Source organism: Saccostrea cucullata, unplaced genomic scaffold (assembly GCF_032062105.1).
Source record: "Saccostrea cucullata isolate Sc308-1 unplaced genomic scaffold, CSIRO_AGI_Scuc_v1 ctg8, whole genome shotgun sequence".
NCBI classification, from domain to species: Eukaryota; Metazoa; Mollusca; class Bivalvia; order Ostreida; family Ostreidae; genus Saccostrea; species Saccostrea cuccullata.
The window spans coordinates 386,712-411,906 of NW_026940997.1; the positions used below are offsets into that span (position 1 = coordinate 386,712).

The window sequence follows — 25,195 nt, forward strand, 5'->3', positions numbered from 1 at the left end:
GCGTGGCCCTTCGTTTGAACAAACTTGAATCCCCTTCACCCAAGGATACTTTGTGCCAAGTTTGGTTGAAATTGGCCCAGTGGTTCTTGAGAAGATGATGAAAATGTGAAAAGTTAACGACAACGACGACGACAATAACGACGACGATGACAGACAACGGACAAATTCTGATCAGAAAAGCTCACTTGAGCCTTCGGCTCAGGTGAGCTAATAATAATATTTAAACAGCCCAAAGAGTTGTCTCTCTTAGCATAATTGTAAAATAAGAATTGAACAAGTTAAATATGATCCTATGTAAGATATGATCCTATATAAGCTTGATATACTTTCAGAGAAACATGTCCCACATCTTGATGATAACCGAGTATTCTACCTCAGAATGAAGTGTGTCATGAAGAAGAATGGTGTAAGGACAAAACAGTCAGGATTTGTGGTAGGTGTATTGGTCAGTGTAGGGGACATGTAACATTGGAATAATCTTGGGAGGTTTCCTATGAACACATTAAAATTGAATTTAGGCCAAAATAAAATTATTGTCTTGATTAGAATTGCTGTTTGTAGCATTGAAATAAACACAATTTACTGGGGGGGGGGGGAAATGGGGGGGGGGTGGGGGGTGGGGCTCCAACTGTTTCATCTGTTATTTACAATCAAGCAGTATTTATAATATAACATAACCTATTTTCATGGTCGACAGATGTAGGCCACCAAAACATATACATACTGAAGTTTATAATTGAAAGTGTTTTGTGAATAATGTATTTAGAGCAATTTAGAGTATCTTGTCAAAATACTTGAAACATGCAAAATGTGGCAATGTGACGTGTAGAAAAAACTGATCTACAACAAACAGGACCATTAATTTCCTTGTCAATGGTACAAATAGTGCTGAATATAAACATTTCACCCAATACGAGGGTTGTCCCGTAAAATCGTGGACAAGTTGTCTAGTGTAAAAAATAAACTTCACTGCGTTCTGAAATTTTCACTATTATTTAGTACATATTTCATTAAAATACACAGCAAATTTCAGATAGAAATATGCATAAATAAACAAATTATGTGATTTTATGCCATGTATTGTATCACCTTACGGCGCATGAATTATATAACGTCGAAGAGTCTAAAACAGCGTCACGTTTTATCTTTGCTGAAAATGAAGTTGGATGAGTCCGACTTAAATTTAGGAATTTCATTGATGCACATTTTTTAGTCTCCATAAATAGTCGAAGAAGTAATTGGCACCCTTATGCGATCTTCTGAAGATTTATCAGTAAGTTACGGACAATACTCTCACCATCATTTAACTAATAGAAAATCTCATATCGGCCGTCTACTGTGACAGCGTCTTTTGCTATTACATTAGGAGTGTGTCTGTATGTTTTGTACACCCCAGGGACTCGATCAAAAAAGACTTCGCAAAGAAAAGTCCTAATTCATTTGTATACTTAAGATATGGTGATATTTTTATAATCTTTTTTCTTCTACTGTCATTTCAAGCCTCTAAAGGTGTCATTACAACATCGAATTAAAACGGAACTGCTCTCCGATGCGCCGTAACGTCATAAAACGTCGCCATTTTTTGTGTGTTGTCTTTACCACTTTCCCATTTCGAATGCTCGAGAAACTGCCAAAAATTAACCAAATGCCTTAAAATTTTTACAAGGACTACAAAATTGATTGTGGAATTGAATTAGGATAATTGTAATCCAAATCTTATGTATTTAAAACTTTTACTTTAAATTCAAGCTTGTGTATTCCTTAATAAAACCTTGGTTTTTTGTCCGTGCGCCGTAGGACAATACCCGGTGCACATTCAAGCATAATAAAATCTTTATTTTTGCCTATATTTTATCAAAAAAATTAACATGCACTTAAATATGATAAATAAACATTTACTGAAATTTTCAGCTTAGTGCGCTCATTACTTTTTGAGAAAAACGCTTTGTCCACGATTTTACGGGACAACCCTCGTACATTAAAAGCATATCAATCTGTATTTTGTAGATTTCATTTCCATTAATATAAAGTATATATATAGATTTCTTCAAGAACGATTAGGTCTATATTTTGTTAAACAAATGTGCAGTATCATTTCTTCGTGCAAGTAGATAAAAATTCTTGAAACCTGAACTGGTGAAATTAAAACTACAAATTTAAGTACATGCATAATGCATAGGACAACAAATATTCATTTGTCTTGGAGTTTTAAGTGTGACATACGTGGATATTGTGAATGCAGTATGGTCATTTGATTTAAATTATCATCTGAATCAGTCAGTCATGTTGCAGATCTAGTACCAATATAATAAGATGAAAGCTCAAGTGAGATTTTCTGAACAACCATTGGCCATCAGTACATCCATTTGTCTGAGCCAATTTTAATCAAAGTTAATAAAAAACATCTTTCGGTAAAGAAGAGCTTAAAAATGTTAAAATGAAGGGCCAAGCCCTTTCCAAGGGGAGATAATCAAGAAAGACAAAAATGTGTGGGTCATTAAAAAATCTTGTCAAAAACCACTGGGTCAGAAAAGGCGAAACTTATGCATGGAAGTTTCTGATGCAGTGCAGATTTTAAATTGTTTATATTGGGGGGGGGGGGGGGGGCACAACAATGAGGAATCAAAGTTTTACATTGAAATATACAAGAAAGATCTCAAAGTTCTACAGAGGGAAAATTTTGTGAAAAACAGAAGGGCCAAAGTGACTCCGATGAACATTGTGGCCCATTGGCCTCTTGTGTTTTTTTCCCAAGTAAGACTAGTTGTAAGGAGTTCTCTCTGGTGTTAGGGTGGGGCTCTTTTAATTATATAGTTAACAAGTATTAATTCTTTGGAAACCTTCTCCTATGCTCCTGGGTATTAAGCAAACAAAGTAAATGCAAAGTTATGAAGATTAAGGGTGCCTCTTCCAAATTTTCAAAAATTAGATACCAGAAAGTGAAGATAGTTTATGTTTACATGTTGTCTAGCTTCTTTATATAAGCATTTACGAGTATACATTGAAATGAATGTTTGAAAGTTAGAAAAAAGGTATATTTACTACATGCATTATTAAATGACCTCTTGAATGATGCAACAAGCATTCTGGAAGACTCGCTATTCTAAAATTCAGAATTTAGATCCTTTTAAATAGCAACTTTTAAACAGAACATGCTTTCTGTTAAAGAAAGAGACATTAAAATCATGATAGGAAACTTTAAACATGGTTTATTTAAGTGTTACAATAGATTCAACATAAGGATGTGCTAGAATTTCTACTCTTGTATTGGAATTATACCCCTAATGAATTTAAATTACAAATTATGCAGTTGTATACATTGAAATGCTTAGAACACAGAATTATTACTTTAAGCAAGAATTAATACTGGTATCCTACAATGCAAAACTTTTTTCTACGTCTGATATACTCTATTGTCAGAAAGTGAACTTTCCAGCCTCCTGTTGATCAGGTATCTCATTTTGTATGCTTAATGTCTAGATGTCACCCTAAACTATCTGTTAAACAATTAAAGGCATATCAGATGCAGGTATTCTATCATGTGCAATAAAAGGACATCTTCAGCTTTGGTGAAAAGACATTCTGAAAGTCAAATAAAAAAGATAAGATGGAATATATTTGACACTTTCATTGAGGCTGTGTGGTTACAAGTATTGCTAAAATGTTACAGTCTGAATTCGAAAAAGATTGAGTTCAGCTGCCCACTTCTCTATGTCAGTGGGTTAATAGGGAATCAGGTTACAGAATTTGTTGGATTTTTGACATTTAGGAGTATTGCCAGGGTTTAAGTTTGAAATATCAAGCATGCCAATATCTATATAGGACATCTCATGTCCATGTTATGTAATGCCCCTCTTTTAAAGTAGACTTTATAGATATCCATGAATAATGAATATTTTAGAGGGATGAGACTGACAAGATATATTGTGAAGATTTATTGCATCTTGAACCCAATCATACAGATCATGGCTGTGTACCCCTTCACCCCTTGGTACATAATGATGCAGCATTCTAAATACAGCCAGAATTCAGAAGTATTTAAATTTTATGTGCTAAAGCTCCTCTTACATCTTTGTATGTCAATCAAATGTTCTTTCTGGGGCATCATGCACCCATTCATTATCAAATTATGTATTTTTGCTCTACATTCTAATGCAGATTACTGAATTAAATTTCAAGAGATTCATACATGTAGGTATGATTCTGAAATAACCATTTTTGCATAAAAGTATCATATTTGCTCAAAAGTTAGACTGTAATGTACTAGATCATTATCATTTGCTTCTAAGAATTTGAAAAATCTTTATGGCATTTATGGCTTTTTTTGAGCTCACCTGAGCCTTCAAGTCAGCTTTTCTGATCGAAATTTGTCCGTTGTCTGTCGTCGTCGTTGTCGTCGACGTCGTTAACTTTTCACATTTTTGACTTCTTCTCAAGAACCACTGGGCCAATTTCAACCAAACTTGGCACTAAGTATCCTTAAGTAAAGGGGATTCAAGTTTGTTCAAATGAAGGGCCACGCCCTTTTCCAAGGGGAGATAATATGAATTAGAGAAAAATTAATGGCATTTTTAAAAAATCTTCTTTTCAAGAACCACTGGGCCAGGAAAGATGAAACTCATGTGGAATTATCCTCAGGTAGTGTAGATTCAAGTTTGTTCAAATCATGAACCCTGGGGATAGGGTGGGGCCAAAATGGCCGATCAAAGTTTTACATAGGAATATGTAGGAAAAATCCTTAAAAATCTTCTTCTCAAGAATCACTGGGCCAGGAAAGATGAAACTCATGTGGAATTATCCTCAGGTAGTGTAGATTCAAGTTTCTTCAAATCATGACCCCTAGGGGTAGGGTGGGGCCAAAATGGCCGATCAAAGTTTTACATAGGAATATATAGGAAAAATCTTTAAAAATCTTCTTCTCAAGAACCACTGGTCCAGAAAAGATGAAACTCAAGTGGAATCATCCTCAGGTAGTGTAGATTCAAATTTGTTCAAATCATGACCCCCGGGGGTAGGGTGGGGCCAAAATGGCCGATCAAAGTTTTACATAGGAATATATAGGAAAAATCTTTAAAAATCTTCTTCTCAAGAACCACTGGTCCAGAAAAGATGAAACTCAAGTGGAATCATCCTCAGGTAGTGTAGATTCAAATTTGTTCAAATCATGACCCCCGGGGGTAGGGTGGGGCCAAAATGGCCGATCAAAGTTTTACATAGGAATATATAGGAAAAATCTTTTACTCAAGAACCATTGAGACAGGAAAGATGAAACTCTTGTGGAATCATTCCCAGGTTCAACTAGATTCAACTTTTTTCAAATCATTACCCCTGGGGGTAAGGTTACAATTCAAGCCCCCTCCCCCCTCCTTCCCTGTGGCATTATTTTAGATTTTTATCATTAATTTGCTTTTCATTTTATTTCATTCCATAAAGTATTACTTTAAGAAAATCTAAACATCAATTAATTTAGCTGTAAGATAACAAATTCAGACCAAAAAAGGAAGATAGAGGTACATCTCTTTTATACTGTTGCTGTGGGCAGATCATTTTTGTCCTATGGACAGATTTCTAGCTTTAAACTGTTTGAATTACTGTTATTGTGTAATTACAAAATAGATAGCTTTAGCATATGGAAAATAACCTTTAAAAGTTTAATCCTGTGTCACAAATTAAAAATGGACATGCTTGACAAATCTACAATTGGTCAGTATTAGATTACAAGATGGTGACATTTACCTGTGCCTATCAAACATTTTTTTCTTAACTTTTCTGAATTTTATTTTAATAGCACTTTTCATTTCTGATTTTACTTGTCCGTTTCCTTTGGAGTGTCGTTTTTCATGTGACGGAGGGTAGATCTACTGTAATCTGGGATCCTAGGTCTATGACAGAGAGTGTAGAGTGACAGACACAGGCCGTATCTCTGAGGGACAGATGAGCGTCAGATAAGCCCGGTATTATGTGTCCTAGTGTACTCAGACCATCTCTGGTGTACCCACTGGGTTCAAGATGCTTCTGCATTTTACAAGGTGTCATGTCAAAAAGGTCAAAGAATATGACACTTTTTTGTAAATTTGTTGTACCCTTGAGATTAAAGGACTAAAATATTTTGTCTTTAATAGGGTCACTCTTTCATTAAATGAGTAAATTTAAACTTTAAAAAAGTATAGTTATTAAATATTAAGCTATACAAGATAAAGACTTTGACATTTGGTTATAATCAAGGCAATACATTTATACTACTTATGCAATTGTGATAGACAAGCACACTTTGCTATAATTTCTGCCAGCACAGCAAAATGACCCCAAAAAAGTATTTCAAAAAGTAATTTAAAGGATATACAGGTAATTGATGTCACATGCTCCCCATGGAAGCAAATATTTGCAGAGACATGTCATACCAAACACCAGGTTATATAGAGCATCATGACAGAGTCACTTTTGCATGAAGATACCAGATGTCATTTCACGAGGCTAATTACTGGTAGAGAATAACATTGTACATACTTATACCATTACATTAAGTAAATACTATGGCACAGTGCATGTTGCTTTTTTACATTTGTGTTCAGTTAAAGGTTATAGGTTAGCAGCCTCAAGAATTTTCCTTCATTTTTTAATGTATGACCTGGTATACAGTGTTTTTTTCATGGTTATATCTTCCTTCTATCCTTCTATCCTCCTACCCTTCCCTCTATCACAGTGAATTTAGCTCAGTTTCAATGAAAGTGTTTAAAATGAATTAACCAAAATCCTACACTTATACATGTTTGCGAGAAATGATCAGATGTGGTATAATTTTCTAACTTTGACCTTCCCTGTGACCTGGGCCACATTTTTCTCTATTTTGAGTTTCTAGTAAGCACATTTCTAATGTAAGTATATCAAAGTTCATACATCAACTTTCTGATGGATGTTATTCAACTTTATCATTATTTTCTGACCTTGACATTCCCTTTGACCTCCATCCCAGTTTTCCTCATATTGCATTTAACTCTTGTTCAAAGTAACTTTATATAAATATTGCATGAAGTTGAGTGAAGCAATGAAAATTTTCACCCAAAGAAAATCATTTTCAACCGAGGCACAGCAGGTCTGAAAATTTTCAATCTTGCACTCAAACTACATGCAATATTTATTTTATTATACTGAATCTTTTATACAAATATGTTTAACAGTGAAGCTTGCACTCTGAAATTGTGCACAGTTACTATTTTCTTTGAAAAACAGTATAAGTGGAAATTTTAGCGACACGCAAATTTAGCGATCTGTCCTTAAAACAGGTATTTTATTTTTAGTGAGATGTAATTCTAGGGATTTAAAAATGCTCACTATTAAAAGAAGTTATTACAAATCATAATTAATTTTTAGCGATATTCAATTTCAGCGATCTTGGCACCCTTGCTAATAATGCCAAAATTTAATCCTCGCTAAAAATTCTGCTTATACGGTATCACGGTTGTCAAGCAATGTTGACTGTTGCTATGCTGGAGGGCATTGCTTCCTTATTCAAAAGGCAATAGTGTTTTTTAATAAATAATTCTCGACAAATCAAATTCAACTAATTTACATCATAATTTAATGTTTCATAGCATTTACATCAAATTTCATAAGAAGTTACAAAGTGAAAACTGCTATTCAACTGTGTCCAAATTTACTGACCTTAACATGCCATAATTATTACTTTACATCAATATTAGTTATTTTTCATTTAGCATAGTAAAGAAGAGCTTATATTATTTCTTTAAAACCCATGCTTCTTGACTATAGTCTCCATCATTCAGATGCTTGCCTCTATCACACAAATCTAATCAGTTGGATGATCAAGACTTATTAGGGCCCCGCAAGGATTTGCGGGTGCCCTATAGTAATCACTCTGTCTGTCCGTCCGTCTGTCTGTCTGTCTGTCCGTCTGTCACTCTTCCGTCCACAAATTTTCTGTTTTTTTCTAATAACTTTTTTTATGGTTGCCCAATCAAGTTTAAATTTGGTATGGTAGTTTAATAGGCAGAAATACATATTTTGATGCTAAGTTTGATTCTCTATGTCTTCTAGTTTGGAGCTGGGGTGGTGGGGTAGATTCCTTAACTATGCATAAGAATGAACGGGCAACTTTTTTTATGGTTGCCCAATTAAGATCAAATTTGGTATGGTAGTTCAGTAGGCAAAAATACATATTTTGATGCTAAGTTTGGTTCTCTATGTCTCTTGGTTTGGAGCTGGGGTGGTGGGGTAGATTCCTTAACTCTATATAAGAATGCATTGGCAAAGAGAGATAACTGCTGAAGATCTTCCCATTGTAAACTGAATGCTTCTATGAGTCCCATGGGATTAATTAGCTTTCCTCCTGAAGAAAATCCAGAGCATTATCTTTATCTGTCACATTGAGATTAATTACCACCTCTGTCTGCAAATGAAGTTTGTTTTGAAGTTAAATCAATTTGGAATGCTATGAACACTCTGAAATGTGGATTTAATATAAATTTTTATTATTTATTTTTGTTTGATAGTTATGATTTCATTGAATCCTAAAAAAAGAAATAGATTAAAGAAGATTTTTTGATTTACCAGGGTACTTTTTTTTCACTTTTTTCCTTTTTTTTTTTTTTAAATATATTAATTCAAGAATGTTTTTAATTTTTAATGTAGTTGTATAAAAACCCCATTCTATCATTAATACTGAAAAAGTTCTTATTGTAACTTTAGAAGAAAATTGATGAGAGAGGTACAATTAATCCCTTGGGATTAATTATCTAGCCTGCTGCAGAAAATTTAGTAGGCTTCTCTTTATCTGTCACTTTAAGATTAATGAAAACCTTTGTCTGCAACTGCTGTTTGTTTGAAGTTAAGGTCAAGCCTTCATGATATTTGCATTCATTGAAGGCTGGCATTTTATATAACACAAGATTCATAATTGTTTAAATATAAATTCAATGTTAAGTTGTTCTTTACTGCCTAATGTAAATACAAGAATCTTATTTTCAGGTTTTTGAATATTCAGGAATTATGTTGAAATTTTAAGAATACAGTTGCTGTTGCTTTTTCTTTGTACATTTATTAATCATTCTGTAAGCTGCACCCTTTTAATTCTACCCCATGGCGGGGCCCTTGCTGACTGGTCAGTTTTCTAGTTTCCATTGTTTACTTCATTTATTTGTTGGGCGACAGATGATGTTTATATTCTTTCTAGAAATACATAATTCTATTGAGATGTTTGTAAACATAATTAATTTAGATCTATATTCAAAATTCTTTATGAGAAATTTTTAAATATCTGAAGACTTGAAAATGAAACAAACAGTTGTACATTTTTCTATGGCATAATATGTTATGCAGTCCTAAAATTGCAGATGCTGCAGATTTAAAGACCAGAAATTAATATGACATTGCATGCATTCTATGCATGTGTTGTGAATTCAAAGATATGACTTTTAATACTTCTTCAGGTTGTATAAGATACACTGGCATTCCCCAATGTGAAGGCTAACCATATATCATTGTACATACTCAAGGACTTTGCAGCGTCTTTTGATCTGGTTTTGAAGCGTGGTTGAGGGATACATTTACTGCAATAAATCACTGTCTAATTGTGCATAACTCTGCTCAGATTCGTTTTGCCAGACCACCACAATAGACTAGGGTGTATCAGGTCTTCTTTTGACTAAAGGATTTTCAAAATGTGGTTTCAAAAGTCACTTCAATGCAGATTTTCAAGTCAGAATTTGATATCAAGCTTCAATTCCAGGGATTGCATGTTTAAAGATACCTATGACTTTGGTTTTGAATACATTAGTAAAGCAGTCTACATGTAATGGTAATACATATATATACTTTCATTATCCGGCATATTTGATGATCTATAATCACATGACAAGTTATGCAAGGCAAGTACCTCAGTATTAAATGATATGTATAATGCTTCATCACGCGTCACCAGACCTTATATGGAATTAGATTTTGCAACAAAAGCTGATGGAACTAAAAAAAATTTGAGAACTATCACACCTTCGTATATAGAAAAAGAAAGGGGATCTGTTAAATGGTATCATATTTGATCTCAAGTTAATAGCTTAAGTTACCTATTTGAATAAGTTCTTATCCAGTTTCACCATCCCAAGTCCTTGATACACTTGAACAAGAAAGAAAGGTGCATTTTTCATTATTTAATTCAAAGACAAAAAAGCCATGGTGCAGAATTACGACCCAAAGTTGGAATGTGGCACTTTGTCTTTGACCCAGTGACCTACTGCTGTAGACGGATTAAGCCAGTACCTACCCATGCTGCTGTAGATATTTAAAGTAAATTATCTGGAGGGAACTATTGGAGCATGCATCATTTAAAGATTAACTGCCCAGCGTAGCTTGGACATGTGTATTTGAAAGAAAAGGGACAGGGTGCTTATTGCGTGCTTTGTAACCTTCAAATTTTGCTAGGATAATAATCTCAATTTTTTTTTTATCCAGTAAATTAAGAGTCAGCATTATGTTTTACTGGTCTAAATGATATAGACCAGTATACAATAAAACAGTGTTTCATAAAGATTTTCAAAAATTGTAATACATTGATGCCATGGCATTTTCTTTCCAAAACAGAAAGAGGTATGCGGAGTCTTTGGTTTTAGACTCCCCTTTTTCACCAACATGCACCATATAACATAAAAATAAGTGGTACATGCACCATATAACATAAAATTTTATTGGTCTCAAAATGTGTGGAATGTGACGGAGGACAGTATTATCTCTTCATCAAAATGTCTGCCAAGTGACACCGATAATGTGATACATCATTTCATATTTCACACTTACTCACTTAACTGCTTCTTATGATGAATTTTTTATTTTAATTGTGGTAACTTCTATAATTCACCCTAAAATTTAGCTTACCTGTTCATCAATATACCCGAAACAGCTTTGACACTTTCTTCTTGATTAAATATGCTTAAACCTTGGAACCTGACTAGAATTGACCTTTTTACATGAAAAAAAAAATTTCCATGGAAAATTAAAAGGCGGTCAATTAGTGTAAATTTTATTTGCCCACAAGAAAATCTTGTAATGTCACACTGACTCTTAATTTGAAAAATCATTTATTTCAGGGTCAGTAAGCCCCTGCACTAGGATATATTTAAATTGAAAAAAGGGAACAGGGGGAAGGGGGTTACAATTTTTTCAAATGACTATTCAATTTACATGTATTATGGAACCCTAAAACTATTCATCTCTTGGCTTGTAATTAAGATATTTGAACAAATTATTGTTTTATAATATGTAACATATTTATTGTTCAATATAATAGCTATTTTTGTCCATCATTTAATTTTGAAAGTAAAGGGCTGCAAACTTATACCTATATTTTGCACTCATGGAATATATTGAGCAGTGATGAATCTTTTTTGTGCCAACACCTATTGTGACACCTGTACCTCTGTTTATATGGTTTCATTGGACAGATCAATGTACATTCTGCCTTTGGATTTGAATCTAATGCCTAGGTCACATTTAAGCCGATGGTCGGGCGACTAAATTTTTCTTGTCATTTCGGCTGTAAGATCATGATCGGCCGACACAAGTTCGGGTGACACGGAGTAGTCACATTAATTCCCAGGAACACCAATGACTTGGATAAAAAACACAAACTAACTTTTTTCAGAAATCGGCAATATTTTTCATAGATCTATATTCAGATAAGTGACATGGGTAATGTTTGGAAGGCAAAGTGGCAGAATTTTGTAAGATTGAGACTCAATGTTGAAAATGTGTGCAAAATTTTACATAAAATTGCATAAAAAAACGACAAATGGTGCACATCCAAACAGCAAAGAATGCTTAAGATTTTTTTATACCTTACAGATTAATTATTTATGTTATTTCCTTTTAAAAAAATATATATATCAATCCATGCATCAAAATTTTGTTTGTGTTATGTATCCTTAAAAGGTTAAATATTCACAAGTCGGGCAATCGTCGGCCGATCATCGAGCTTTGAGCTACAGTTTGATTTTAACTGTTGGCCGCAATTTTGGACACCCTTGTTGTCGAACGAAGGACGACCGACTTAATAAACTGACCGCCGATGGTCGGACAATGATCGAAGGTATGTCGACGGATAACTTCAATTGAGGAAATCGGCTACCGATGCAGAAAAAATTATAACTTGGACCGAGGACATAAATTGGTCGGCCGACAAAAAAAGAGGTCAAAATCGGGCAAGACTAGGGCCGATGAACTGCCGACTGTCACCCGAAGAATCCCATTTTTGCTTCTAAACCTGTCGGCCGTTGGTCGTTTTTGGAAATGTGACTGGGGTTTAAGGATCAACTCCTTACTCTGTGACTCTAGAGCAAATGCTCTAACCCCTGTGTCACATGGGCCACTGAAATAGTTAAATCTCATGAGCATGTAATTTTGACTGCTGCTTAATAGTGAGAACTGGATATGTAATTCATCACTGAGCATGCTTTTTGGGCAATATACATGCTCATTTATAATAATGCAAAAGAATTTATGTATCTTAATCCACTATCATTCCTTCTTTTTCAGTTAATGCAGTGTTCAGGACGACTAAAGATGCGAGCCACGTCTAGTCGATCCAACAGTTACTCTATAGACGGTCTGATTTGTATTTGTCGTCCAATGCAAACCAATTCCATCATGGAAATTAAACTAGATGGCAGCATGTTCATCAGTCGTCATGACCTGGGCATGAAGTTTACATTTTGTGATCCAAGGTAGGCTTATTGCAATATCATATTGCTACTGGTATCCTCATGATAACCATTATATTGCAGTAGTATTTAATAAAATTTATAGTGTACAATGTATATCACATTTTGAGAAGGGCTTTAGAATAATTATACTTGAAAAGTGGTTATTAGTGTTAAGTTTGGCTCCTGCTATTTAAGAATGAAATATGAGTGTAAAAAATTTTGGTGTATATACATGTATTGGATAAGTTGTCAAGGGATGTAATTTTTAAAAAGTTGAAAATCATGTCACATTATCCATTCAAGCAACTTGTTCATTTGCCTTGCACCACAGTTATGAAGATTATACAATGACAAGATACTCTGTCTCAGTTGACAGTGATCAGATATGATACAAATCTGAGTCTCATGAGAGTTTTTATTGCTGTCTTGGCACCGTGGGGTTATACTAATGAGTGCAAAAGACAGACAGACTAGGAACCTTTAAATTCCCAGTACTAAATCATTATTTAGTGACATCAATGTAAGAAACTGTAATGCCAAGTTACATAGGATTAAGAGATTTTGGTTTCTTTTTTCAGCTCCATAAAAAAAGGAAATAATCATTGCTATTTAGTTTCCCATAATGAAATGGGTGATGAAGAAATATGATTTAGCTCTGTGGAAGCATTTTTACATTTCAGTCCTGTTTACAATATTTTTTTTCTTCTGACGTGTGTGTTTTCTTTTTTCTATCCTGAACGATTTTTAAACAATAAGATGTTTTTGTTTATCTGGTATCTTTTGCAGCAACCTTGGCTGAAGTTTCTGATTTCTGAATGTAAATTTCAACCTCACTGACCCCGGGTGAAGCTAGTACTTTGTTGATCTCTCAGCATCATGTGCTTTTAACATTGTATCTTGCATACGCAATAGTCCTAGCTTTACAAAGAGTACTATATGTGGTGTTAGATGTCATTTTAGTACAACAGTGTTATTTTCTCTAAATGTATGGAACATTTGATCTGGGTGCCCAAGAAATTCTGCCTCACCATTCATTTACATACTTCATTATGGTAATAGTTGCTAAATGCCAAGCAGTTAATGGCAATTTTATTTTAAGCTGTGATGTATTTTATTGTTTGTGTATCTACAATTTGAATAGATCATCCTCTGATATAATACTTAATAAGATACCCAGAGAATTTCTACTAAAGCTCCAGAACGCCACCTCTTAACACCAGAGTTCACTGCTCCGGAGGGATTTTAATATTCACGAAAGGCTTTCAAAATGATGAAGTTGTTTTGGTTCTTTGGAACTTGTCTCCTTCCTATCTCTCTCTCCCATCAGAATTAGTCTGATTTTATTTCAGTTTGTTAACCTTAAGACCAGGGATTCTCACTTAGGTGCTGACTGAAAGCTATAGTTTATTAAGGAGTTTTAGGAAATAATTTGTCACAGTAACTTTTTTATGAAAGACACCATGCAATCTTCACACAAAATATACATATAGGCCACTAGAATCAGAAGACTTTTCATCCAGTTTTAGCTCACATGTCCCAGAGGCCAGGTGATTTTAGGCCATTTCTCATGACTAGTGCTGTTAGTCATTTCTCTTCTGAACAATAATACAGATCTCAAATCTAACTATACATTGTCTATATATTTTCAACTTCTCTTGTTTATTTGCTAGAAAAACAAAGCCACTGTTAGAATAACTATATACTGGTACTGTATACAGGAAATTTTTGCCCTTTGTTTTATTTTTACCCTATTCAGATAGTTGAATTCTCACTATGAGCCCTATGTACTGTAAATCATGTTTTATTCGCGAGAACTTAATTTTCGCATAATTACGCGAGACAATGAGCTCGCGAAAATTTCATTCTCACGTTTAAAAGTATTCCTTATGATTATATTTAAAAGTATTCCTTACGATTATATAGAGGAAAAACAACAATTTGTGAAAATTATGTTTCACTAATAAAGAGTCCATGACTATCTCGCAAAAATAAGGTGTTGCGAAAATTTAGTGATCTACAGTATTTCAGTAAATTCAGTATTAAACATGGGCCTAACAAATAGTTGGTATGTAAAAGTAAAGTCTTTATAATTTACAAAATACTGACTTAAAACAACATTGTGGAAAATAACTGAAAATACCTGCAACATCAACTTATCTGTCAATAGCCTGCCTCAGTTTAAAAATTGATCATACTCAGTGTATGCTCTTTGGAATTGGATAAGTTAGGAGATGCTAACACCATATGCAGTTGATAATGAAGCATTACTGCATAAATAAGGAAGATTGACGATGGAGAAACTGAAGTTATCTCATCTGTCATCCAATTTTATTGTTAGCTGTCTTTATCATCTTTAGTCTGTAAAACAATATGAAACAGATGTGGCAGACTCCATGGCATCTTAATCTTTTAGATTTTAGAAGATTTAGATCTTCTAGTGCTAATTCACGATTATGCCAACAATTCAATGCCCAGAGATAATGCACTAAATTTTTAATACTCTTATTTATGTACCTGTGCAGTCTTAAAGAGGGTTTTCCACAAAAAACAGAAGACTCTTAGAACCATCCACAAAAAATTTGAAATTCCTGTTTTCTGAGGAGAGAGGGTTTGTAGGTCCTCAAAGATTTATCAGGAAGCATACAGTGGATATTATAGATTTTGCAGAAAATGTATGAAATCATCCCAATCAAGATTCAATTTAGAAAGATTGTTAATTTTCATGAATAAAATAATTCCTTTTTAAAAAAGGATTTTTAGCTCACCTCAACGAAGTTGGGGGAGCTTATGTAATACCCTCGGTGTCGGCGTCGGTGTCGGCTTCCCAGGTTAAGTTTTTTGGAGCAGTTTTCTTTTTAAGTACTTCTATGTCCTATATTGATTAGACATGCATGGAAGATGCTTCTAGTGTGTTTCATTGTAACAGTCAAAGTTTCAGATGCTGCAATTTCAGCAAAGGAATGACCAGGTTAATGTTTTTGGAGCAGGTTAACATTTTTGGTGCAGTTTTTGGTGTAGGTCTCATTTCCAGGGAACAATAAGCCCTATGTTGACCAAACTTGCATGGATGATACATCTAAGGATGTACACTACCAGGCTTGCTTCAGATGCTGAATCTGACCTACATTTTCCGGTTGAGTAAACAGGTTAATGTTTTTGGTGCAGGTTTCATTTCCAAGATACTATGAGCCCTATAATGACCAAACTTGCATGGATGATACATCTAAGGATGCATACTGCCAGACTTACTTCGGATGCTGGATCTGACCTATATTTTCCGGATGAGTGAACAGGTTAAAGTTTTTGATGCAGGTTTCATTTCCAAGTAACTGTAAGCCCTATGTTGACCAAACTTGCATGGATGATACATCTAAGGATGCAAACTATCAGGCTTGCTTCGGATGCTGAATCTGACCTACATTTTCCGGTTGAGTGAACAGGTTAACGTTTTTGATGCAGGTTTTATTTCTAAGTTACTATGAGCCCTATAATAACTTAACTTGCATGGATGATACATCTTAGAATTCATACTACCAGGCTTGCTTCAGATGCTGAATCTAACCTACATTTTGTGGATGAGTGAAAAGTTTAGTTTTTGATGCAGATTTCATTTCCAAGTAACTATGAGCGCCCTATAATGCGAAAACTTGCATGGATGATACATCTTTGGATGCACACTAATGGACTTGCTTCGGATGCTGAATTCGGCATACATTTTTCAGATAATGGACCAGGTAAAAGTTATGGGTGCAGGTCTATTACCAAAAAACTATAAGGCTTATATAACATTGTATAAACCAAACTTGCACAAATAATGCATCAAGGGATGAAAACTCTCAAATTTGCTTCAGATGCTGGATTTTAGTTACATTTTCATGAAAAAGAACTAGTTTGAAGTTTTTATATAGGTCTATTCCAAAGTATCAGATCAAAATTGCATAAATATTTTCATTTTGGGATGTACACTTTTTAACTCAATTTATCCGTTGTCTGTCGTTGTTGTCGTCGTCGTTGTTGTTGTTGTAAACTTTTCACATTTTCATCTTCTTCTCAAGAACCACTGGGCCAATTTCAACCAAACTTGCCACAAAGCATCCTTGGGTGATGGGGATTCAAATTTGTTCAAATGAAGGACCACGCCCTCATTCAAGGGGAGATAATTGGGAATTAATGAAAATTTGGTGGTATGTTTTAAAAATCTTCTTCTCAAGAACCACTGTGCCAGGAAAGATGAAACTTAATGGGGAAACATTCTCAGGTAGTGTAGATTCAATTTTGTTCAAATCATGCCCCCCGGAGGTAGGGCGGGGCCACAATGGCCACCAGAGTTTTACATAGAAATATATAGGAAAATTCTTTAAAAATCTTCTTCTCAAGAATAACAAAGCCATAATTGATCATATTTATATGGAAGCATCCTCAGGTAGTGTAGATTCAATTTTCTTCAAATCATGACCCCCAGGGGTAGGGCGGGGCCACAATGGCCGACCAAAGTTTTACATAGAAATATATAAGAAAATTCTTTAAAAATCTTCTTCTCAAGAATAGCAAAGCCATAATTGATCATATTTATATGGAAGCATCCTCAGGTAGTGTAGATTCAAATTTGTTCAAATCATAACCCTGGGGGTAGGGCGGAGGCAAAATGGCCGATCAAATTTTTACAAAAATATAGAAATAGATAGGAAAATTCTTTAAAAATCAGAGGTGAGCTCTGTAATCTCTGATTACCTATGTTTAAAATAATAACTTTAATTTTTAAAATAGTAAGTTTTTTCACTCTTGAATAAATCTCTACCCTTCATTTTTACATGGATTTATAGTTATTCATAGGGATCGTTGACCTTTTATAAAGTTAATTTTTCTTCTTATAGATTTCCACATGTAAAAAAAAAAAAACAACTGACACCTTTGTATATTTCAATAAATGTATTTTCATTTTACTATTAATGGAGGTGGCAAAATTATGTACTATGTATTCCACATTTCACTGTTGAAAAATGAAGTATTTTTTAAATACCTTTTTGGACTAATGGGACGACAAATAGATGTACAAGCATTAAATGAATGTTCCTCATATTTCATGGTACAGAAAAGATATTATAAATTGATATATTCCTTTTAAGATATACAAAAGCTGTTGCAGATTATTTTCATTAAAAAATTGTGCAAATTGCAGCTTTCTTTATGCAGTTTTGTTAGGGTGTTAGATTAAATTACTCATCTTTTCTCTGATCCTTTTGTATGCAGTTACACAAAAAAAGACAAAAGGATAAAAACTTCAGGGGGGAAAAGTGAAACCACCTTAAATATGTTTATTTTTTGCATTTGGAAAAAATCAAAAGTATTTGAGAATTTATACTTTTTGAAATCTCAAGGCTAAAAATGTTGATGACTATATATATTTAATTTTTCAAGTGAGATAAATTTACTGTTGGTCATAATTTTTCAAAGTGAACAGAACACTAGTTCTATCAGTAATATCTTTATTACAAAAGAATATGATATTTTTTGACTTTGAAAAATGTTACATGAGGCTTCAGTGAAACTTCTCTCAAAAATCACTCGTTCACTTGTTTTTGAGTTAGTAGTGAAATAAGAACAGCCGGGGGACACAGGACACCTATTTGTTTGAAATTCTAAATATTGCTGACAGTTGATGAATTGTAAATACAGTGTAAGTAGTTGATACCCAACAAGACTCCAGTCTAATGGTCCTCACATTTCAGCCATCAAGTATTTAAATTTTAGAGATTTATCATGTGGCTTGATAAAATCAATTGTATATCAAATAACTAATACATTTTAATCTGGCAACTTTAATGAGTGTCTTTGACAGTTATCCTACAAACTGTTGTCTGTGCTATGATGTGTTACCAAGTCCTCCCTCCTTATTGTGTTGGATGGAGTGCTGAGTGTACGAGACTTAGCCTCTCAGGAGCTTGGCTGTCATTACAGCAGCATGGCTGTCAGGCTTAGTACTGCTATCAGCTGATGTAGACTTACTATAGACCGCTATCTGGATATTTTACAGGATTGCTACATTGATTGGATATGATCCAGAGGAAGTAATTGGGAAGACAGCCTATCAGTTCCATAATCCACTTGATGCTAGACTCGTGGGAGATTGTCACCAGAAGTGTAAGCTCACTATTTATTTGCTTTTTTTTAAGAATAAATTAAGAAAAAAAAAATTTCTTGTTTTAAATCTTAATTTACAACTGATTAAGAATTTTTTTTATTTTAATATAATTTTCAAATCTTTGAAATTATTTTCAAGATTTGAAATAAGATGGCATTCAAAGATATGATGGAAACATGTTTTAAACCTTTTTCAAAATTATCTCATATGTAATTTTCCAAAAATCCTATTACTTTTAAATGGTTTTATAATTTTTAATTGAATAAGAAAGATTAAATCTTAGAGCATAAAGAGCAAGAGGATTTTGCATGGAGTATATATATCTAAACTCTGATTGGCTGAATATTTCTAAAGGACTTCAAGATGAAAGGAAAACTTTGCAATTTGATTGGTTGTTCTTGAGAGTTCTACGAAAACATTATCATATTAATGTTATAACAACTTATATCATATGGTTTATGTATATTACTTTGCATTTGCAAATTTCCCTGCTACTGTGAGGTAGAGAATTTGAATTTATTTTTCAAAAGGTATACATGTATTTACTGATACATGTATATGTATTTAAAATATTATAGTCAATAGTATATTTTTACTTATAGGCTAATAAAATTATTTTATTTTTCAGTGATTGTAAAAGGAACTTCAGTAAGCAAATATTATCGCTTCATTGGGAAAAATTGTGAGTGGGTTTGGATGCAAACCAGAGCAACTATTATATACAATACAAGTAATGTGCCACAGTACATTGTCTGCATGAATTACATAATCAGGTCAGTAGAAATTGTAACTCTTCTTTTCAATCTTTTCTAGTTATTTTGAAATTTTTTAAGGATTTTTGTATTATTGCTTGTGCTTTGTGTTCCCCCCCCCCCTAAAAAAAGAAATGTAATAGATTATGACATATTTAAGCTTTAATTGAGAGAAAAATGTATGCAAGATATTTTTAATATCAAATTAAAGAAATTTCCTTTTAAGTAAGATTTAACTAATTGATTCTTTAACCATACTAGGTTAGGACAATATTCTTGGAATTTATTTTTGAAATTGATAAATAAACATTTTTTTAATTAAATTAATTAATTTGTTATACTCATTTCAGTGAAGAAGAAGGGGAGCAATTCCTCAGAATGCAGCAGGGTAACATTCTCCAGAGCCTGGATGGACACCAAGCCATCGAGCCAACCAAAGTTCACAAGATGGATGACCATCACAGTGACATTGGATACTGGAGTGGAAATAGTCCATACTCCAGCCATCATCCAAGTCCAGGCTCCACGGATGGGCAGAGAGCAGAGTCTCCGGAAACCATGCCGTCTGGTAACGAGTTTCCAACAGGAGTGTTCCAGCAGGTCGTGAATACTATTGACTCAGAGTGCAGTCGTCCTGATGAAGTGATGAAAATATTAGAAGAGATCGAGAAAGAAGGACAGAAGCACTCAGCCAGCCAGGTCTCATGTCCAAAATCATACAATCAAATGGACACAGATTCATCGTCCAATCAGATTTCACAATATCAAAATCTTGTGGACAGTAATTCTCAGCCTGTGAGAAATGACACCTTAAATAACTTTCAAACAACTTCAGAGTCTAGTGGATTTTGTGACAACAGTGCTGGAGTTCCAATCCAAGCTCTTCTCAATGTCCAGATTGCTGCCCTTAACTCCTCAGACTTTGTCCAAAATAGTGCTGTATCGGAAGCATTGCCTCAGGAAATAACTGATTTCTGTATGCAGTACTGTAATTCCGTGATGGATCAGCACACCCAACAGGTTCTTTCTGAACTTGGACACAATAACTTTGTGGCAGACTTTGAACAGTTTAATAATGAAAGTGAAGTGAATGGTATCAACCGCTGTGGCATGAATTTGAATACTGCTGAAACAATGAGTGGACAGATACCTGTGTCAGACACTGGCACCATGATGAAGATGCCACAGACAGTAGCCCCATCAGTAGCTTCACCACAGTACCCCCTACAAGTGGATTCACACATTGCATTGCCAAGTACAACTGCTGCCCCCTACCAATACCCCCTATCCACTGATTCCTGGATAGCCTCTCCTCCCTCATATGTCTCTCACCAGTCCCCAATGTCGTCTGCCTGTTCACCATTATCATCTGTTTGTTCTCCCATGTCTGCAACATCACCATACCCTTGCAGTCCCCATGTACCAGAAGTTGCAAGCTTTATGAACCCAGAAGTTACCACTGCACCTTCCAACATTCCTTTTACAAATTCCAACTTGATGTCCACTCCAGCTAATGGCTTGATGTCCCCAAACTCTTACATGGGTCAACCTTTACCATCTCTCATGAACACCAGCAGAGAGAACTCTCCAACAACTCAAAGGCATACAAGGGATTCAAATATGACTGAGCTAGAAAAAGTGCTCCGTGGTTGTTCCACAAATGCAAGTATTTTTACACCCAAAAACAGTGATAAGGAGTCCCAGAATTCTACACTCTTGCAAAAGATGCTTACAGGTCAGTTAACGGGAGAGTCCTACCGTGCAATGGAGAGACAAAGGAAGAAGTCACTTAATTACCAATCATAATTAAAGTAATCATCTTTGTTCATTAACTTGGACTTTGTGTGGGTTAATGCATGTGTTCAGTGACATTCTTAACTTTAATAAGTTATACTTTAAATACTTATGTATTTTTTTAACATTCTGTTTTTGATAATTATTATATATGATTATATAATATGATTATTGTTTAGATACATTTTTTGCAGAAAACTTTGAAGGGGGTGGGTACTTTTATTTTTGAGAGAATTTTGCCTTCATTATTAAAGAAAGAGATGAATAGAATCTTTTGTATTTGCAAAGAGTTCTTGTATGTGTTTTTTTTAATGGTTTGGTTTGTATGTTTCAAAATTTTCGTTACAGATTTTTTAAAATTTTAAATGATGATATAAATGAATTTCATATAAATTTAGCACTTGAAGTTAATGCTGTATGTGCACTTATTTTTAGTATTTCTGCAATGCTTTCTACACTTTATGGAAAGATGCTGCTAATTCATGATTTGGTCTGGGCTGTAGCACTAAAGTTTGGTTTATAAAATAAAATGCACAAAACAGTATTTAAATTAATTTGTCAATAGAACAGATTGCCTTGCACTTTCAGGTATTATTAGAAATGTTTCCAAAAGAAAAAGAAATAATGTTGATGGCTTTGTAATTGCTCTTACACTGTAAATAATGCTCATTTTGGACATTCCTACTTTAGTGGTCTCCCCTGCTTCAGAGGTTTTCCTTAACATCATGCATGTTTAATGATCTCAGTTCTTGTAAGATGAGTTTATAGTCCTTTTCATTATTATTTTTTTTAGATCTGTCTATACAGCTTTCACTCAAGACAATTCCAATATACTTTCATATGGAATTAAACATTTGAACACTATGTGTCCTGAAAACTTTTAATTAACATGTAAAACTACATGTTTATTTCATGACTTGTATAATCAGCCTGTGATTTTTGTTCCATACTTTTATGGCACAAATTAAATTGTTGATATATTTGTTACTGTCCAAATTTATATAATCACATAGATCATTGCATCAGGCATATTTTCATTTATCTTATTCACTCATATGATATTATAAGTTGTATTCATTGACCATAGATATTCACTTGTGAAACATATCTTTATTCATTTATTTATCATAATGTTTAATCATGTTATACTAAAAGGAACATTGTTAGAGTTCACTGGAGATTAATGAAGAAACATTTGACACACACAAAATTTGATGTACAGCCAGGAAAAGCAATAACTTAAATTTGTTTCTTATTAAAACCATATACATTTACTAACTGTCTGTTTTTAGTAGACAGGAAAAAAGCAATGTTTTTGGGTTGTCCTGAATTAAATTACATTGTAGCTAATTTGTATGTTTGAAGGGAATAAATTTAGGTTGTTTCAGTGTTTTAAAGAATTGAAAGGTGATACTGTTAAAAAAATTAATTTGAAGTGCGAGTGTGTACTGTGAAATCATTAGTCTTTGTGAGGGTTTAGTTTTCAAAGTGTAATGAGACCCATGAAGTCATATCTTCCACCAATTTTAAATATATGACAATTCTGCACTTTTTCATCCACAAAACAAAACCATTTGAACCAATTTTCCCCCATAATTTATGAAAATTTGACACTACGACAATTCATGAATATGTGATTTTACAATATACAAGGGGGTGATATGGTTGGAACTTGTAAAATTTCCTTTGATTGTAATTCCAGGTACATGGATGAAAAACATCCCTGGGGGTAGTATTGAGTAGTAAAAGCTTTGAGGGACAGTATACATTTTCAAGCAGAAGTTCTGTGATTTATTTGGCTGTGCTATTGTTTTACCACTTTGTTGTTGATTCCACTCAGTTGACACTTTTCTACATTCTGTTTTGAGACCACCACGCTGTTTTTGTACTGTGTGCTGGATAGTAATATTTTATTTACATGTTTCATATTTATCATTGTATATTTTTACATATTATAATCTGACATGTTTATATTCATATGCAAAACTCTCTTCAGAAAAACTGTATTTTTAGACTGACATATTATTTTTGTAATACATTCAGTATGTATAGTGCATATATATATTTCCCCATTAATAGATTACCAGTAGATTAATCTAACATGCTTGACGGTTATCATGATATTTTTTTAAATGATTATTTTCTAAGGGTTTGAACAATTTTTAAAAAAGAGCGTGTTTCTTGTGCAAGTTTTCTTTTCAATCTTGCAGAAAAAAAGTTACATGTACGTTTAACAATTTTTCTAAATTTTGAATATTTTTTTTTTTACATTTATTGTGGAATTACATAAATTTTGTAAACAAGGCATGTACTGCAATACCTCTTCTGTTCATTCAACATAACCATCTGAAAATTTTATCTTGTGGACTGTTCCTGATTCATTTTTATTTCTTTGTTCTGTGTGTTTGACTTAAGTTAGGTTAACAGTCTCTTTAATTTTTGGATTAATACTTTACTGGTTTTGGTTGTATTAAGACTGATTTCTTTTGAATATCTGCTGGACAGATTTCAGATTAAATAATTTTGATTGCAAAACTTTGCACCTGTTAAACTGATAAATTTCCAGAAAAGACTGCAAAACAGACCCCCTCCCCCCAAATTTGAATTTTTCCTCAAACTATACTGAGTTTTTCCAGATATGGATAAAGGATTATTAGGGGACAATCAAAACCATGTCAGTTAATAAGAACGTCTTTTGCTGGTTCAGTGCCTCCCCTCTGGTATGGGTTGTATCTTCATGGTTAGTGCTTGGTTTCATATCCCACACCTTTTTGTTGCTCAAGCTAGCTTATTTTGAATTATTTATGACAATCAGTTGGTGACCCTGCTATTAAGAGGCTTTTTCTAATTTTCATATTCATTATTATATACACATTTTCTGAGATGTTCTAACTTGTTTTATGGTCATTCACATAGACATATTGTGATTATTTTTGTGATTAAAATTACAGAACTATATTTTTTGTGTTGTTCTTCTTGAGCTGGACGTGAAAACATCTCAACTTCTACATGCGGAAAGTAATCAAAGTATATACATATGATCAATAAAGTAAATTGAGTAAATCAGATATGGTCTGTAATTTTTTTTAAGAGGGCTAGGGGGTTTTGGTCATTTTTAGACTAGTATATTGATCTCCTTTGGAAGAAGAATTCCATATGAAAATTCAAAATTGTCGTCACCGGATCCAGATCCATCCATGATGTTATAAAACATACCATCTATATCATCACTCAGGAACAGATGATATCTGAAATCAATTAATCTATCATCATATCATATTACATAAAGGTGCATGTAAGTGCCTTTGGCAAAGTGCACACAATTCTCTTTCATCTCTCACACTGAAATCCCTAGAAAAGATGTACCTTGTTGGACTACACAGGATAATGCCCACATACTTCCCCGGATTGTAAGTCGAGTTTTCATGTACATGTCTCCATAGCAAGCATTAAAGGAATCGTCAAAAGTAAAGTCCTGTTTAACAATGCAATTTGGATCCACGAAACAGGTCTCGATGCCAACTAAAAGTGATACAAAATTACGCAATCTCATCAGATAAAGATCTTGGGGAAAAAGTTCTTTTTATGATTTGTACGAAACTTCTTTAGTATAGATGTATTCGTTTTTCCAATTTTTTAATTCATATTCATATCTGTTCTTAAGGTTCATTTTCAAATATTTACATTTGCAAATGTTTTCCTTTATATAACACTACTGAAGGCAAGCGTTTTTATAACTGTGTAAATACAGGTATGGGGTCAAGAGGTCATAGATGTGCGTTTGGATAAACGTTCGACGT

General features: G+C 33.7%; 1 protein-coding gene across 2 annotated transcripts in view; it reads left to right on the plus strand.

The window, feature by feature from the left end:
* Positions 1–24,353, plus strand: part of LOC134256874 (circadian locomoter output cycles protein kaput-like) — a 45,484-nt gene extending 21,131 nt beyond the window's left edge. For both annotated transcript variants that reach the window (XM_062739551.1, XM_062739552.1), the window contains 5 exons: positions 333–433; positions 12,541–12,728; positions 18,742–18,848; positions 19,478–19,622; positions 19,952–24,353. In XM_062739551.1, the coding sequence (XP_062595535.1) occupies positions 333–433; positions 12,541–12,728; positions 18,742–18,848; positions 19,478–19,622; positions 19,952–21,407 (1,997 nt within the window). In that variant the 3' untranslated portion in view covers positions 21,408–24,353. The remainder of the gene's footprint in view (positions 1–332; positions 434–12,540; positions 12,729–18,741; positions 18,849–19,477; positions 19,623–19,951) is intronic.
* The last annotated feature ends 842 nt before the right edge of the window (positions 24,354–25,195 follow it).